The sequence below is a fragment of the Tubulanus polymorphus genome, chromosome 7 (assembly GCF_964204645.1).
Source record: "Tubulanus polymorphus chromosome 7, tnTubPoly1.2, whole genome shotgun sequence".
NCBI lineage: Eukaryota > Metazoa > Nemertea > Palaeonemertea > Tubulaniformes > Tubulanidae > Tubulanus > Tubulanus polymorphus.
The window spans coordinates 8936003-8952865 of NC_134031.1; the positions used below are offsets into that span (position 1 = coordinate 8936003).

Below are 16863 nucleotides of genomic sequence, written 5' to 3' on the forward strand. Positions count from 1 at the left end.
CACGGCCAGCCGCGACGAACCCTGGCAGTTGAATCATTTGCAGTTTCCAGGAAAACTTTAACTAGGCAACGTGCGAGGCGCGCTTTTCATATACATGCACAGATCACAGCGAGTCTGTAATGAGCACGTGTGTTTAGCATGAATAAATGTAAAAGGGCATGTGTTCTTCCGAAACGAAATATAGTTCCAACAACGAATAACTAAATTGATAAATAAGCAACAGATTCCGATGAAATTCAATAGGGTTAGAACTTTTATTACTGCATTGAATGTTTTAAAAGTTCTAAAGAGAAACTTAGCCTCGTTTTGAAGTAATTTTGAAACCAAAGCAAGAAAGTTTCATATGTGATAACAAAATGGACTTCGCTAAAGCGAAAATCCATAATAAACCCTCATCTTTTGAACATACTCTGCATTTGCCATAGATTGGCTTTGTCCTGTACAGACACAGACAAGGCACTGCAACAAATTAATAATATGGTTCAGTTATTGACAAACATGTGGAAGTTTTTTGAGTATAGCCCTAGGAGGACATCTCTTTTTCTCGTATAAGCTAAATCTAAACTTGAGAACATAGGAATAAATGAGTCACATTGCCGAAAAGTTGGATCTAAAATCATGAAAGCATCTCGAACACGTTGGCTATTGGTTGAAGCAGGCCTTGTCTCTGCCATTGGTAGTTATGCAGCCTACAAGCCTTACGCTTGGAAAAGGAATATAGGAATGACGCTGTGGCGATAGGATTGGTACAACAGCTTAGCCAAATCAAAACGCTAGGAATTCTCTATTTGATGTTTAAGATTGTTCTGGTATTGACAGCCCTCAGTAGGATATCTCAGTAGGATATTCCAGGCTGGTGAAATAAATTTCAGCATGCTTAAACCAGCTATAACACATGTTAAAGAAAAAATAGAGAGCGTGGAATGTCCTATTGAATAGAGCTAAAAACTGACTTGGCAAGTACCCGTAAGTTAAGTCTTCTAGAAATGGAATATTGTCTGATCAAACTGAACGTCAAATATCAAATTTGTTCACTACATACAAGCTGCTACCATAGCCAATCTAGACAATAGGTTTAAAGATTAATTAGGGGTATTAGATGCTATTAGCATATTTGATCATATGACTCTGCCGAACAATCTAGACAATACTTATACTGAAGATTCGTAGCGTAGCCGTGTTGACCAGGTTTAGAATGAATAACGAGACGAGAAGTACTATATAGGTTAACTATTTATTTGATGCTTTCGCTACTCATGAATAGAAGCTTCATCAGGTGAATGTTTATACTATATCCATTGAATTTGGATGTTGAAGGGCATCGTCATCATCATTGAGAAACAAAGGTCAAGGACTTTCGACATTAATGGGATAATGGCAACACCAGATGGTGCAACAAAACACTGGGCCATTAATCAATAAATAAATTAACATTATCTCAAAGAATGTTATCAATATGACATACTGCACATCAGTTTTCGAAATAATTGTACACCTGTTTTCGTAGTGAAAATCAGTTCATTTTCAATAAAATTTGAACTTGATCTTTAGGCTCCATAATCCGAAAAATATCAAACAAGTCATCGGATAAGATTCCGTTTCTCACTCAGTGTATGGTATTGATTTCACTGAAAACCCAGTGCCACTAGCAATCCTTATGGATTATTGCAGAATACTTACTTCCCTCAGCAGCCTTGCCGGTATCCCATTCCAACACCCATTTCCCTCCTACTGACAAAATATCAGCATTGTACCACCAAGAGCTAACAGAGAGCCAAGATCCTAAAAATGTGTATTCAAGTGCTGATTCTGCTGAACAACAATGGCTGCCAGCCCGCCATCTTGATTCTGACCGGGCAAGTTTTTGGGCAACAGATGTGTCTAAGGTAGATTCATCTATAAACCAAATATCACAAGAAAGCGTATTGAAGAAAACTAGATTTTGTCTACAGACAAACGGAAGTAGGACACAAAAGTGAACGCAATAGCCTACTGGGATATAAGTCCAAAGTGCCCAGTTCATGGTAAACCTACACGACATGATGCATATAGTGCCTCAAGAGCTAATAATAATTTAGATTGACTGTGTATATGATGAAAGTGAAGAACAAAAACTGAAGGAAACTCAAGCAACATATATAATATAAGAATAGATTTGAAAAAACTAGGGGCCCAGGGACACTGCACCCACTTGGGAAGTGGCTTGAAATGTTCAACAATCATATAATTTCAATATTCACTGCCCCCATGTAAAAATATAATGAAACCAATAACCTTGAAACTCGTCACGTAGAAAATATATCACGTTACAATTTTGCAACTGATTGTGGTATCAAAATATCCGTGTACACCAATACAATATGAAAATACGAAGTTACTTGGCTATTCAACGTCCCCCGGTGACCAATGACCTCGGTCGTAGAATATCCGTAGGTAACATTATGAATATAGTTGAACCTTGATAAAGGAAATTGGTCGGAAACATTAGACTGCAGAATGGGAACAAACTCCAAAGTTGCTATTTCACACACCAAAAAGACTGTGGCGGCCATCTTGGATAACCTGTATATGTCAAAATCAATAATAGGGCACATCCTCCATCTATCATTAAACCACATATCAAGTAAATAGACGAGAGGTCCAAAGGTCCTATGCTCTCGAGGTCCAGTTTTTGAAATATTAATGAAAACATATTGAGGGATGAAAACGGCCCATATTGAAAAAGTCAGAAATATCTAAAAAAAAGAATTTTTTGGGGAACAAAAATCAGCAACTTTTAGCCAAAAAACTTACTTTCTTTTGGTCAAAATGTCATTAGTTTGGGCCTGAATAAAAGCCGCTTTTTGATAAGACGTCATATCAGTTTCTCCGACTCAACAGTTGTGCTAACTACCGCTGAAAACTGTCTTAAGGAGCACTCCTAACTACGGAGCGCTCCGATGTGACGCCAGCGATTGAGGTGATTAAAGCGATCGGGGCGATTAACACTGATCTCGGAAATAAAGAATATGTTAGAAAAGGTCGGAAATTCGTCTATTGTCGGAATTTTTTCATCCCTGCATATTACATTGTTAATTCTAGAGTGAGATATGGCCTAATAGAGTCGGTTATAGTTCAAAAAGATCGACAGATATAACGGCCTTCCCAAGACTTTTCATGACCAATGTGTATCACTTTCAAAGACTTTTTAATAATTATTGGACCGATAGTATGAGCATATGCTGTCACTGTAGCGTGTGCCAGTGTCAGACACTATCTGCTGGCCTCACGCGCGCTAACATGTGACATGGCTAGGCGCCAACTGGAATTTAAGACTGCTACTGACCCTTGGTGCAAGGTGCCTGTTCACACCAAGTGATGTAGTCTTCCGCATAATTATTCACCTTGTAAAATAAATTTATCTGGATGAATCATTGCTAAAATATAATTCAAAAATCTTTTTAATATTATTGTGATTAACCTCTATCACCATTCATCCCAATATAATCTATGCTATAAAGGAAAAACTGTCATTCTTCGTAACCAGTTTGCGCGAAATCTATTCATTGTTCGGTCATGAAACTTGGCATGTACACAGAGGAATAGATTCTCATAGTAAAGATAAAAATTTTATTTGGAACCAGAGTGTAATTTCCCCCAAATTTAAATCCCCAAAATCCCAGTAGATTCCAGAAGTCGGCAGTTTGATGGTGTGTACAAGCATGTACTGTGTTATCTGTTACTGCAGTGTTTGACCCAATTTGCACCAGATGAGATTATCACAATAACAGAATTTCACTGAGACATTTGTATCCCTATACAGAGCACTGCCAACCAGCCACTCCGACTCTCAGTACAGGGTGAACAAATTTCTAAACAAATATTTATTGTAAGGCATAGTAAGGATCCAGGAATAGAGGGGCATGTCGATAAAGGCCTAGACATTCTTCAGGCTTTGGGGAGAAAATGTCGCTTGAGGGGCATGTCACTCTCAGTGCTGGGTGAACAAATTGCAAAAATATCTACTGTTATAGATCGAGGAATTGAGGGATATGTCGTGACATTGCTTGATGAGATTTAATTGTTAAAGTCAATAGGGATTTATTAGGCTAACATTTAGGGAGCCGCCCATAATTTTTTAACCCATCGAGGATGGGCATTTTTGCTTGTGTAACAAAATTTCATTTCTCAAGACAGATACCTCAATCCCCTTGGTTATCAGCGACCGTGCAGAAGATACATTTCCCCTTACCTCAACTCCGGCGATAACCCGCGGCTCCTTAGTCCCGAAATTGTTCCCGGTGGTAAATAGTACCGCCGCTGTATTTATCTCGCCTTTTACACACTAAATAATTATCGAAAGTCATCATGTACGATACCGTTTGAAAGAGGATTATAAAGTCTTGACTCGGTGAAAGCATCTACTAATGTCATCGTTTTTTTAGGCGACACGAGTTGTAGTTTGGTAGATGAACCGATTTCGCCGGTTTGTTTACTTCCGGTCCGGCCACATGATCCGCTCGATAAGCGGGAGAGTTAAAGTTTCTACGATGACGTCTTGTTACTGTCACCATAACATATCACCTTAGTATTTAGTCACATAAATTAAGTTCTTAGATAATTATCATTATTACAAATCTAGAAGATGATTTCGGCACCTTCGTGCCTTAAAGCTTATGAGTATTCGACGGTTAAACCTGCGATCTCGAACGCGGTCACGCATGACGACAGCCTTTCGGGACCTCACTTGTCTTTACGACCGAACTATCTGACACGAATTTCATATCATCGGAAAGTACAAGTTCCAACCTTTTTAATGGTATATTACTTCGATAAGAAGACAACGTAGTTCAGCAGCAAAGCGGCTCGGAAGAATCCTAGGAAGCACATCCGACGGGGCGGCCATTGTTGAGCGACCAGTGAAGCGACGCGGAGTGAAGATGCAACACATCGGAGTCGGCAATATCAGAATATAAGGCGCGCAGTTTTTCTCTTTCAGTTAGTTACTCGGAGAACGTCTTTAAGATGTAAGTCGGTCCGGGACAGCGCCGCTTGGCGGCGTTTCGGGTCTTGTACCCGTTCGTCTCTGTTCCTTCTTTCTGAGTTAGAAATTAAGGGCCTTAGGCCCACAGAATCCCCCTTACTGTAAATACGTTACTAGTCTTGAGTATTACTCTTTGTTAAGCATTAAGCTACGGCAAAATCATAGTACGATTTCCTCACCTATGGCCATAAGCCATTGGGCATTACGTTTACCGTCCATACTTATGTATTATTGACGGGCCCTGTGTTTCTCGTTTGTCCTTAGGATCGTTGAACTATATATAATCCGTCAATACTTATGTATTAGGTATGGATTCTTGATACCAGGCCTTGGGTTCTTGCGTTTCTCCCCGTTTATACTTAAGTATATAGAGACGGGTTTGACCATTACTTGTGCTTATAGCTTTATCAAACTATTATTCTGCCTTCATGTATGTGTGATATAGGTCCTTAAGACCAGCTTTCAAGCTGCGTATCTTTAAGTTTCAATAAATTTTATATAGGTATAATGTTCGCGGTCTATATGTTCGTTGTATAAGTTTGAAGCGTAACAGCATGTGTCAATCGCATTATCTTTTCCCTTTGTAAGTATGTAAGCATTTGTGGAGTATGAACCTGTCTTGTATTTGAGCATGACGTATGTCGGTTTCTGATAGACGAATAAAAGCTGCTGTCGCAGCACGTAATGGTATTAACGATTTAGTAATAGATGTTGGGTAGTAAAACCGTGGAGTTGGTCGGAGCGTCCATGGTCTGTATAGAGGCTTACTCTCGGAAATGGTAGAGTCCAGCGGAACGTAGTGCAATCCCGTTCGGGTGACGGGCGGTTTCTGTTTATTCCGCTATCCAATTTAGGCTCAAGCGAGGAAATTCCACGTCGGGGGTGGGTGACGTGGTGTGTGATACGGTCGATTCGGGTTCATGTATAACTACGAGGTCGTATGTTATTGGGTGAACAGAAGGGTGCGCATCGCTATCTGTAGGTTCTAACATAGGGTTGGGCCCGATCCTTAGTTCCCGGAGGATAGTTTTCGAATCGACCCAGTCGTTACGTTCCTGGATCTATCAGCAATCTACACCCGGGGTTGCGGGAATTGCTTACTCGTGTGCTAGGTCGAGTTAAGCCTGAGAGTCATTTATTATTCTACACACAAACATAACTTCCTGTGGTGGTCGTAGACCCCTTCATAAACATCTTTCCCGTTGTTTACGTGACACAGGCGGACCCTTTGTAGCGGCGCCATTTTACATACATCTATTACATAAGTACACATTTACATATATACACTCTGAGGACATATAAGAGGATCACGCTACCGCTATGATCGACTCTGGTGCGAGTGAGTGCACACACTCGCCCGGTGAGTATTTTCAGGTACTATGTGGATGAAGAAACATGCTAAATTCTTAATGTATTCTAACTACGAAACGCTACAAAATTGGTGGCAGCGGTGGGATAATAAATGTGCCATCTACATCAGAACTACCAGTGTTGTAAATGGTCATGCTCAGTACGTTTAGGTTACTCATGCTTACATACTCCTTTTATCGTTTACAGTCCCTTCCCTAAGGTAGTGAGTCTGTCATTCCTTTGCATTATCTAATGGTTTGATTTTTCTTGTATCAGAATTCCGTTGCTGTGATGGCTAGTGAAGCGTCTAAACGTCCTAATACGCGAGGTCTGAAGAGGACACCGGCAGTGTCCCGAAGTAGAAGTCACGATGCTGCAATGCGTGACGGCGAACTTTCTCTACCCGGCGATAGCCTTGGGGTCGGCAGTACCGACCGTGGTCGGAGCAATAATAGTCCCCTGTCCGTGCATTTTGATACCGGGGATAATACGAATATCCCGGTATCATTCCCTTTGCAGTCCCCCTTGCATTCTTTCCCTTCTAATAGCGACGGTGGAGATAATGCCTCTACGTCGTTTAGTCGGCAGGATCGTGATTCTTTCTCTCTTGGTCGGCCTCAGTTCCGTGCGGTAGAGCCCGAGTCATATTCTGGTGAAGGTGTATGGGAGGACTACCTCCAGGTTTTCATTACCGCATCCGAGGTGAATCAATGGAACGATTCTATGAAGGCGGCTATGCTTTTCACTCATCTTAAGGGCGCGGCTCGTCAGCTGGCTTGTTCCTTACCTTTCTCCGACCAGAGGGATTTTTCGCGTCTTGTACAGGCTTTGCATAACAGATTCGGAGCTAGCAATCAATCGGAGCTCTATCTGGCTGAAATACGTAATCGTAAACGTCGTAGGAACGAGTCCCTTCGTGAGCTCGGCCAGGCACTTATAACCCTTTCTAACCGTGCATATCCAGGTATGGATATGTTGCAACGTGACCGACTTTTGCGGACACACTTTCTTGATGCATTGGATGATAGTGATCTTAGAATGAAGCTCTTCATGAGCAAATGTCAGTCCTTAGATGAGCTCATTATTCTTGCAGTGGAGCTTGAGGGATATGCTAAGTTGGAGCAAGAACGATTAACTGGGGGAAGGGTATTTGTTAAGAACGTAACCGGCAGGGAAAATGAGTCTACGGAGTTAGACCAGCTACGGGGGCAAGTAGCTGATTTGACCAAGGCTGTATCCAAGCTTTCCATACCCAATGCTGGACCTCGTGATCTTTCTACCGTTCGTTGTTTTAATTGCGATCGGATGGGCCATTTCAGACGTAATTGTCCTGATAGGTCGGGAAACTTCCGTCAGCGGGTCAAGCGGGAGTAAGCCCTGCTGCTGACTTATCTCCCACTACACAAATGCACGAGACAGAGAAACCCATAGTAAAAGATTCTTTGAGACTTCCTATAATAGTCGAAGGTGTTAAACTCAATTGCCTTGTGGACACTGGAGCATCAGTGTCTATCCTAAATCATAACTGCTATTACCGGCTGGGTGAACATACGTCTTCGCCCCCCTTGTCGGATACTTCATTAAACCTCCTAACAGCTAATAAAACTCCCATTCGCTCGTTAGGCCACACGAATGTTGAAGTAAAGCTGTTCCAAAAACCTGTACATTGGAAATTCGTGGTCGCAGATATCAGTGAAGATGTCATTTTAGGCATGGATTTCCTATCCTTCTTTGACTGTCAGATCTTTCCTAAACGCCGGACCCTCATATGTGGCAATGAGCAACTTCATGCAAAATCTCCCAGTAACGGAGCTTGTCTCAATATTGTTTCCTCTTGTCAGAGAGTAGTTATAGGCCCCCTTCGGAAGCGTTAATCGCGGGCGTGGCTATGGATATCGAAGCCTATAGCAAGTGGGCATTAGTCGAACCTCGCATTTCTAGTAATATCACTGACGGTCTGATGGTTGCCCGCTGCCTTGTGGATACCGAAACTCATGCAATTCCCGTTCGAGTGTTCAACTCAACGGACCATCCAGTCACCGTCCCCCAGGGTTGTTCTATTGCTTCCATGGTCTCAATTGCGAGTCTCGATGACGCTCCGTCAGACGAAGACGTACCTGACTCTTCAGATTCGCATTCAGTTAATCATATCAATTGCAACACCCCTGATTACCTTACAGATCTAATTGAACGCAGTTCTGAAGGATTCAATGATAAAGACGCTGCGAAGATTCGCGAGTTGATTTCAAATTATTCGGACATATTCGTCCAATACGATATGGATCTTGGTACCGCTAAGGGTATAAAGCATACTATCGACGTTGGTAATGCTCGTCCCGTTAGACAGCGACCCCGTCGTCTGCCCCAGGTAAAACAAGACGAGGCTGATCGTCAAGTTAAAGAAATGCTCGAAAAAGGGGTCATAGAGCCATCCACCAGTCCTTGGGCAAGTCCCGTCGTCTTAGTTACCAAGAAAGACGGCAGTACCCGTTTCTGTATAGATTACCGAAGATTAAATGAAGTCACGCTAAAAGACGCGTATCCCCTTCCTCGCATTGACGATTCTCTGAGATCCCTCCACGGTGCCAAGTATTTCTGTGTTATGGATTTAGCTAGTGGTTATTGGCAGGTCGAGCTCGACGAAGATGCGAAGGAAAAATCGGCGTTCGTGATGAGAAATGGCTTGTATCAGTTTAAGAAAATGCCTTTCGGCCTATGTAACGCAAGCGCCACGTTCGAACGCCTTATGGAGAACGTCCTATCCTCGTTGCAATACGAAATCTGTCTGGTTTATCTAGACGACGTGATAGTTTTTGGCTCGTCCCTTGATGCCACGTTAGAAAACCTTGGACGGGTATTTGAGCGCTTCCGCTTGTCTGGGTTAAAGTTAAAGCCTAAGAAGTGTCATTTCTTTCGAGCGTCGGTCCAATACTTAGGCCATATCGTCTCCGAAGCTGGCGTTTCTTGCGATCCCGAAAAATTGAGAGCAGTGAGCGAGTGGCCTATTCCACGTACAGTCACAGGAGTCCGCTCTTTCATGGGTCTCGCATCGTATTACAGGTCTTTCTGTCCGAACTTTGCAGCCGTAGCTAAACCCCTCCATCGTCTCACCGAGAAGGGTAGAGAGTTCCTTTGGACTGCTGAGTGTCAACGAGCGTTTGAAACTTTGAAGTCGCTGCTCACTACATCCCCTGTACTAGCCTATCCTGATCTGAGAATTCCTTTTATCCTTGACACTGATGCAAGTGATACGGGCATCGGTGGTGTTCTTTCTCAGGTACACGCTGGTAGTGAAAGAGTCATAGCTTATGCCAGTCGTTCGTTGTCTAAAGAACAACGCAATTATTGCGTAACCAGGAGAGAATTATTAGCCGTTGTCACGTTTGTCAAATATTTTCGACATTATCTATGGGGTACTCGCTTTACTTTGCGAACTGACCACGGATCCCTTAGGTGGCTTACCTCCTTTAAAGAACCCGAAGGCCAAGTAGCTCGGTGGATAGCCGTCCTTAGCACGTACGATTATGAACTCCTTCACCGCCCCGGGCGAAACCACGGAAATGCCGACGCGTTATCACGTCAGAACTGTTCGCAGTGTCGTAGGATTGAGCATAAGAGTAGATCGCCCGCACCCTCTGACGATGTAGGCGTTAATACTATCGGCAGTGTCACTACCACGATAGGTTTCTCTCTACTTCCGCATTGGTCAAAAAAAGAGTTAGCGTCCGCTCAGCGCTGTGACCCGGAGTTCCGATGGATACTTCGCAAGTTGAAAGATAAGGTCCGCCCTACTCACGAAGAGTCTGCTTCTAAGGGCCCGTTTGACCGTTTCTATTCTACCCGTTGGGAGAACCTCCGTTTCGTGGATGGTTTGCTTCACATCATTAAGCACAGGGAAGGTCTCTCCGATTCGACTATCCTACTTTTACCGAAGCAGTTTCGACAGGAGGTGCTCGAACATTTTCACGGCCACCTTGTTCGTGGGCACTTTGGCGTCAAGCGCACATTGACCGCAATACACGGCAGGTACTTTTGGTACGATATAAAGAGCGATGTCGCCGTTTGGTGCAGAAATTGTGAGTTGTGTCTCTCCCGGAAAAGTCCTACTCGGCCAAATCACGGTCCTCTACAGTCCTCGGTAGTTGGGTTCCCTATGCAAAAAGTTGCCATGGACATCGTTGGTAATTTCCCTAGAACTAGCCGTGGTAATATCGCCATACTTGTCGTAGCTGACTACTTCACTAAGTGGGTGGAGGCATATCCTATCGCCAACAAGGAAGCTGTCACGATAGCCGAAATTCTTACCCGTGAATTCTTCCCCCGTTTTGGAATACCTGATCAATTACATTCCGATCAGGGTAGCAACTTCTTGTCTAAAATCATGAAGGAGGTATGCGAACTCCTCCGCATAAGGCAAACCCGTACTAGTCCTTATCACCCGCAATCCGACGGTCTCGTCGAGCCATTCCATCGCACATTAGTATCGGAGCTTTCTCTAGTAATTGAAGAAAGTCAAGATGATTGGGATCTGCAGCTTCCGTTCGTAACTATGGCTTATCGAGCCTCCAGGCACGATGCTACTGGTTTCACTCCTAACTTTCTTATGTTGGGTCGTGAGCTCCCTGCGCCTTTGGATCTTTTATCCGGAAGATCGTTGTCTCTTGCACAAGAACAAACTTCTTATGCCCGTGAACTCCGCGAGCGTATTTCCACCGCTTATGACCGCAATCGGAACTCCTTAGGTCGACGTATAGTCTTCATGAAAAACCAGTATGACAAAAAGGCTCGAGGACACCCTTTTCGTGTCGATCAGTTAGTTTGGTTACATCAACCCGCCGTGCCTCTCGGTAAATCTCCGAAACTTTGGAAGCATTGGGTTGGTCCTTGTACTATCGTCCAAGTCCTTAATGGCGTAACTTATCGTATCCGGTTGCCTAATGCCTCTGAGAAAGTGGTTCACTTCGATCGTCTCAAAATCCATCCTTGTCCGGATGAGGTCATTTCCCCTTCAGTCCCTCGTGCGATTGACACTGCTAATCCTCATGTAGCAACGAAAACTCGTAGTGGAAGGGTCGTACACCGTCCCGTTCGATATTCGTGTACTTAACTCTTAACCCTTTCTTTTGTCTTCGCAGGCCTACGTGTAAAGTATGTGAAGGGGTTTTCCCCGCCTCTGCTATCGAGTCACACATGATGAAGTACCATAATAGCTCGGCGATCGAGGCACCCGTTAGAGCCACTCCCTCTACCAGTAAATTGGATCTCATCTTGTCACAGGTCACCGAGGCTGGAGCGGGAGGCGAACCAGCGCCGAAACTTATCACAGTAAAAAAACGGAAGCGGGTCCCCGTTTTACCTCCTCGTTTCCCGCCTAAAGAGCCAATCGTCCTTTCACCAAACGCAACGAGACGGGATGCTTCAACACAGACGGACGCCCCCGCCAATAGAGAGTATGTGCTATTGCACGAACACCTGGGTGTGAAGTATCTCGGCTACGCCGGGGATGCGGTTGACTGTGCGCAATGCCGCGTATACCTCGCACAGAACAAACATTTGTTGTAACCAATAAATAAACGCTGAATTTGACAAAATAATAGTAATTCCTTATTCTTCTTCCGAGGTATTATCCGTCTTCAACGTTCGACTCAATTTGGAAATCTGTTGATCACCTCCCCTTGAGAAAATTTTGTTGCTATATTGTTCGACCTTGTTCGGTCTGGCAGGGGGGTGTGTAACAAAATTTCATTTCTCAAGACAGATACCTCTATCCCCTTAGTTATCAACGACCGTGCAGAAGATACATTTCCCCTTACCTCAACTCCGGCGATAACCCGCGGCTCCTTAGTCCCGAAATTGTTCCCGGTGGTAAATAGTACCGCCGCTGTATTTATCTCGCCTTTTACACACTAAATAATTATCGAAAGTCATCATGTACGATACCGTTTGAAAGAGGATTATAAAGTCTTGACTCGGTGAAAGCATCTACTAATGTCATCGTTTTTTTAGGCGACACGAGTTGTAGTTTGGTAGATGAACCGATTTCGCCGGTTTGTTTACTTCCGGTCCGGCCACATGATCCGCTCGATAAGCGGGAGAGTTAAAGTTTCTACGATGACGTCTTGTTACTGTCACCATAACATATCACCTTAGTATTTAGTCACATAAATTAAGTTCTTAGATAATTATCATTATTACAAATCTAGAAGATGATTTCGGCACCTTCGTGCCTTAAAGCTTATGAGTATTCGACGGTTAAACCTGCGATCTCGAACGCGGTCACGCATGACGACAGCCTTTCGGGACCTCACTTGTCTTTACGACCGAACTATCTGACACGAATTTCATATCATCGGAAAGTACAAGTTCCAACCTTTTTAATGGTATATTACTTCGATAAGAAGACAACGTAGTTCAGCAGCAAAGCGGCTCGGAAGAATCCTAGGAAGCACATCCGACGGGGCGGCCATTGTTGAGCGACCAGTGAAGCGACGCGGAGTGAAGATGCAACACATCGGAGTCGGCAATATCAGAATATAAGGCGCGCAGTTTTTCTCTTTCAGTTAGTTACTCGGAGAACGTCTTTAAGATGTAAGTCGGTCCGGGACAGCGCCGCCTGGCGGCGTTTCGGGTCTTGTACCCGTTCGTCTCTGTTCCTTCTTTCTGAGTTAGAAATTAAGGGCCTTAGGCCCACAGAATCCCCCTTACTGTAAATACGTTACTAGTCTTGAGTATTACTCTTTGTTAAGCATTAAGCTACGGCAAAATCATAGTACGATTTCCTCACCTATGGCCATAAGCCATTGGGCATTACGTTTACCGTCCATACTTATGTATTATTGACGGGCCCTGTGTTTCTCGTTTGTCCTTAGGATCGTTGAACTATATATAATCCGTCAATACTTATGTATTAGGTATGGATTCTTGATACCAGGCCTTGGGTTCTTGCGTTTCTCCCCGTTTATACTTAAGTATATAGAGACGGGTTTGACCATTACTTGTGCTTATAGCTTTATCAAACTATTATTCTGCCTTCATGTATGTGTGATATAGGTCCTTAAGACCAGCTTTCAGGCGCGTATCTTTAAGTTTCAATAAATTTTATATAGGTATAATGTTCGCGGTCTATATGTTCGTTGTATAAGTTTGAAGCGTAACAGCATGTGTCAATCGCATTATCTTTTCCCTTTGTAAGTATGTAAGCATTTGTGGAGTATGAACCTGTCTTGTATTTGAGCATGACGTATGTCGGTTTCTGATAGACGAATAAAAGCTGCTGTCGCAGCACGTAATGGTATTAACGATTTAGTAATAGATGTTGGGTAGTAAAACCGTGGAGTTGGTCGGAGCGTCCATGGTCTGTATAGAGGCTTACTCTCGGAAATGGTAGAGTCCAGCGGAACGTAGTGCAATCCCGTTCGGGTGACGGGCGGTTTCTGTTTATTCCGCTATCCAATTTAGGCTCAAGCGAGGAAATTCCACGTCGGGGGTGGGTGACGTGGTGTGTGATACGGTCGATTCGGGTTCATGTATAACTACGAGGTCGTATGTTATTGGGTGAACAGAAGGGTGCGCATCGCTATCTGTAGGTTCTAACATAGGGTTGGGCCCGATCCTTAGTTCCCGGAGGATAGTTTTCGAATCGACCCAGTCGTTACGTTCCTGGATCTATCAGCAATCTACACCCGGGGTTGCGGGAATTGCTTACTCGTGTGCTAGGTCGAGTTAAGCCTGAGAGTCATTTATTATTCTACACACAAACATAACTTCCTGTGGTGGTCGTAGACCCCTTCATAAACATCTTTCCCGTTGTTTACGTGACACAGGCGGACCCTTTGTAGCGGCGCCATTTTACATACATCTATTACATAAGTACACCTTTACATATATACACTCTGAGGACATATAAGAGGATCACGCTACCGCTATGATCGACTCTGGTGCGAGTGAGTGCACACACTCGCCCGGTGAGTATTTTCAGGTACTATGTGGATGAAGAAACATGCTAAATTCTTAATGTATTCTAACTACGAAACGCTACACTAATGTGAAATAATCTTGAATACAAAGTTCCCGGAACTATTTTTGCAGCGTATTTAACCCCATTTATCGGATCGTTTATTAATTCAATGACTGTAAAACTGGTGTGCTTCGGTTCGCGGTAAACATATACACCATGATGCCGACATGCCACTAATAGCTCTCTCATTCCTCGAGAGCTAAAAATTGGTAAAAAATTGTAGACTGTAGAGCGGGAACAAACATCAAAATGGCTATCTTACACATCAAAATGACTGTGGTGGCCATCTTGGATGACCTACATATGTCAAAAACAATAGGGCTCATCCTCCTCACACCTAAAACAAACATACCAAGTTACAAGAAAATCAACCAAAAAGATAAGCACGTAGAGCGGGAACAACATCTGCATGCCGCCCACCCAACTGCCCAGCTGGACTGATGGACTCAGGCGACAATACCCCTCCCCTCGCGTCCCACGGCCGAGGGGCAAAACTGTGTAAAAAGTGCTGATTTCAGCTAACAAAAATGGCCACCAGTCAGCCGTGATTCTCAATGGGCCAGTTTTTAGGCTTAAGATATGTCGAGGGTAGAAACATAGCTAAAAGTCAAATATCAAGATGTTGAAGCATCCACAAAACTTCCAAAAATATCTGGATTCCATATACACGTGACTGATGAAAGTGAACGCAATAGCCAGCTAGGACATAAAGCCTCAAGTGGGCTAATTGTGAAAATAACACATTCACATTCATAAGTTCAGAGATGAGAACGCCGACCTTTAAAATCCGCGGTTATTAGCGTGGCCGTCAAGAAAATTTTGGGGGCAAGAAAATTTTAGAAATTAAAAGCGTTTTTTTAGCACTTAGAGCGATTTTGAACCCATGAACGACTATCATATTTGAAGGTAATGGCTATTTTCCAATGTGGCACATCCTCATTCGATGACAATTAGCATCTCATGCATTACCGGCCGAGCCCTGAATTATTGTAGTTAAAATGCGCAGATGAATGCACACTAAAGATCATCACACAATCTATTATATCTAAAGGTGTTCGCCACGTACGTGCGCGGCAACCAGCCGAGTGAGACCATCATCATCCCCCTATACTTTTACATCATTTTTGGACTATTCAGAAAAATGATATTGTTCAATGCGGTAAACCGCGGATCCGCGGTGAATTCTCATCCCTGTAAGTTGAATAGCTACATTCATACTAAAAGTGCTGTTTAAATCATATTCGCTACCTGTCATTCATATTGGAAACTTGAAGAACCTCTGACCTCCATAGTTAGGGGGCAAAAAATTTTTAATAGTAATATTGGTATATATCATGGAGACAGCACTTAAGCGGAACAGACAATTACCATTGTTACTGTTGCCGCGCGCGTGTGTGCAACCCATCGATAAAATACATACACATCCTAAATCGTAGTAGATCCAAACAGTGTCAGATCTCTAGGATGAGATCGAAATGACGTGTATTTTATATATTTTAGATTGTTCGAGTAAATAAATTTCTAGATTTTAAAATTCTTTTAATTTGTAGATAGTGGGTTTTTTTTATCTTATAATCCATTCACCACGTTTGAGTGTGGTTATCGTTCTATAATCGTACCCGTTGGCATGGCACTTATGTGTATATGTACTTATACCATGTCTTTGATGTGATACAGCTGAAACTGAACTAAACCACGTGTACTCAATGAATGTTAATTGATTGCAACATGCATTTGTGAAGCATTTTGATAGATCACATCACTAAAGATCATGATTTGTGCTATTAAGAACTCAATCTTAATCTTATTAAAATCAATCTTAATCTTATTAAAAATTAAATTTATTCTGGTCCTGGGCCGCTGTTGATACTAGATTTTAAGGACTAAATCCATACCAAAAAAAAACAATGATGGTCAAGCTTAAATCAACTTTTGGTCACAAATTGTCAATAAGTATGAAGATTTGTAGACCGACCAGCGATAACTGGCCGAAGTTATAATGCATTTACGGATTACGAAACCATTAACGAAGCTGAAAGACATACAGACACATTCGATTGAGCCAAAACAGTGTATGATATTGTGCGGCTGGGCGCTGTTTGGTGAATAAAACGTTGTGACGATTTCAACCATGTCGAGAATTTCCCCGCTTACAATAAAAATCCTGGCTATAAGAAATCCATATTCAAAATGAACATACGACCAACACTATTGAAAACTATATAAATTGTCCATAAAACTATACAAATCAAATAGTAAACCCGTTAGAAATAAATTGCCCTTGGGCAAAGTGTGGTTTACTTTGAAAGCTAGAGGTTGTTTGGAGTAAGGGCATTTCTTGAAAAATCTTATTAATTTGTGACTTCAAAGTTCTAGAAGTTTATATTGTATTTTATCTTTCTTTCAGTATTATTTTGTAGTCAAATAAGACCAAAGATAAACATTTGTTTATGGTCTACGTCCAAACGTCCAA

At 42.8% G+C, this 16863-nt stretch overlaps 1 protein-coding gene across 1 annotated transcript in view; it reads right to left on the bottom strand.

Moving 5' to 3' along the window:
- Positions 1-392: 392 nt before the first annotated feature.
- Positions 393-16863, bottom strand: part of LOC141909048 (endophilin-B1-like) — an 82656-nt gene continuing 66185 nt past the window's right edge. Inside the window, exon 9 of the mRNA XM_074799380.1 lies at positions 393-459. Coding sequence (XP_074655481.1) covers positions 393-459 — 67 coding nt within the window. The remainder of the gene's footprint in view (positions 460-16863) is intronic.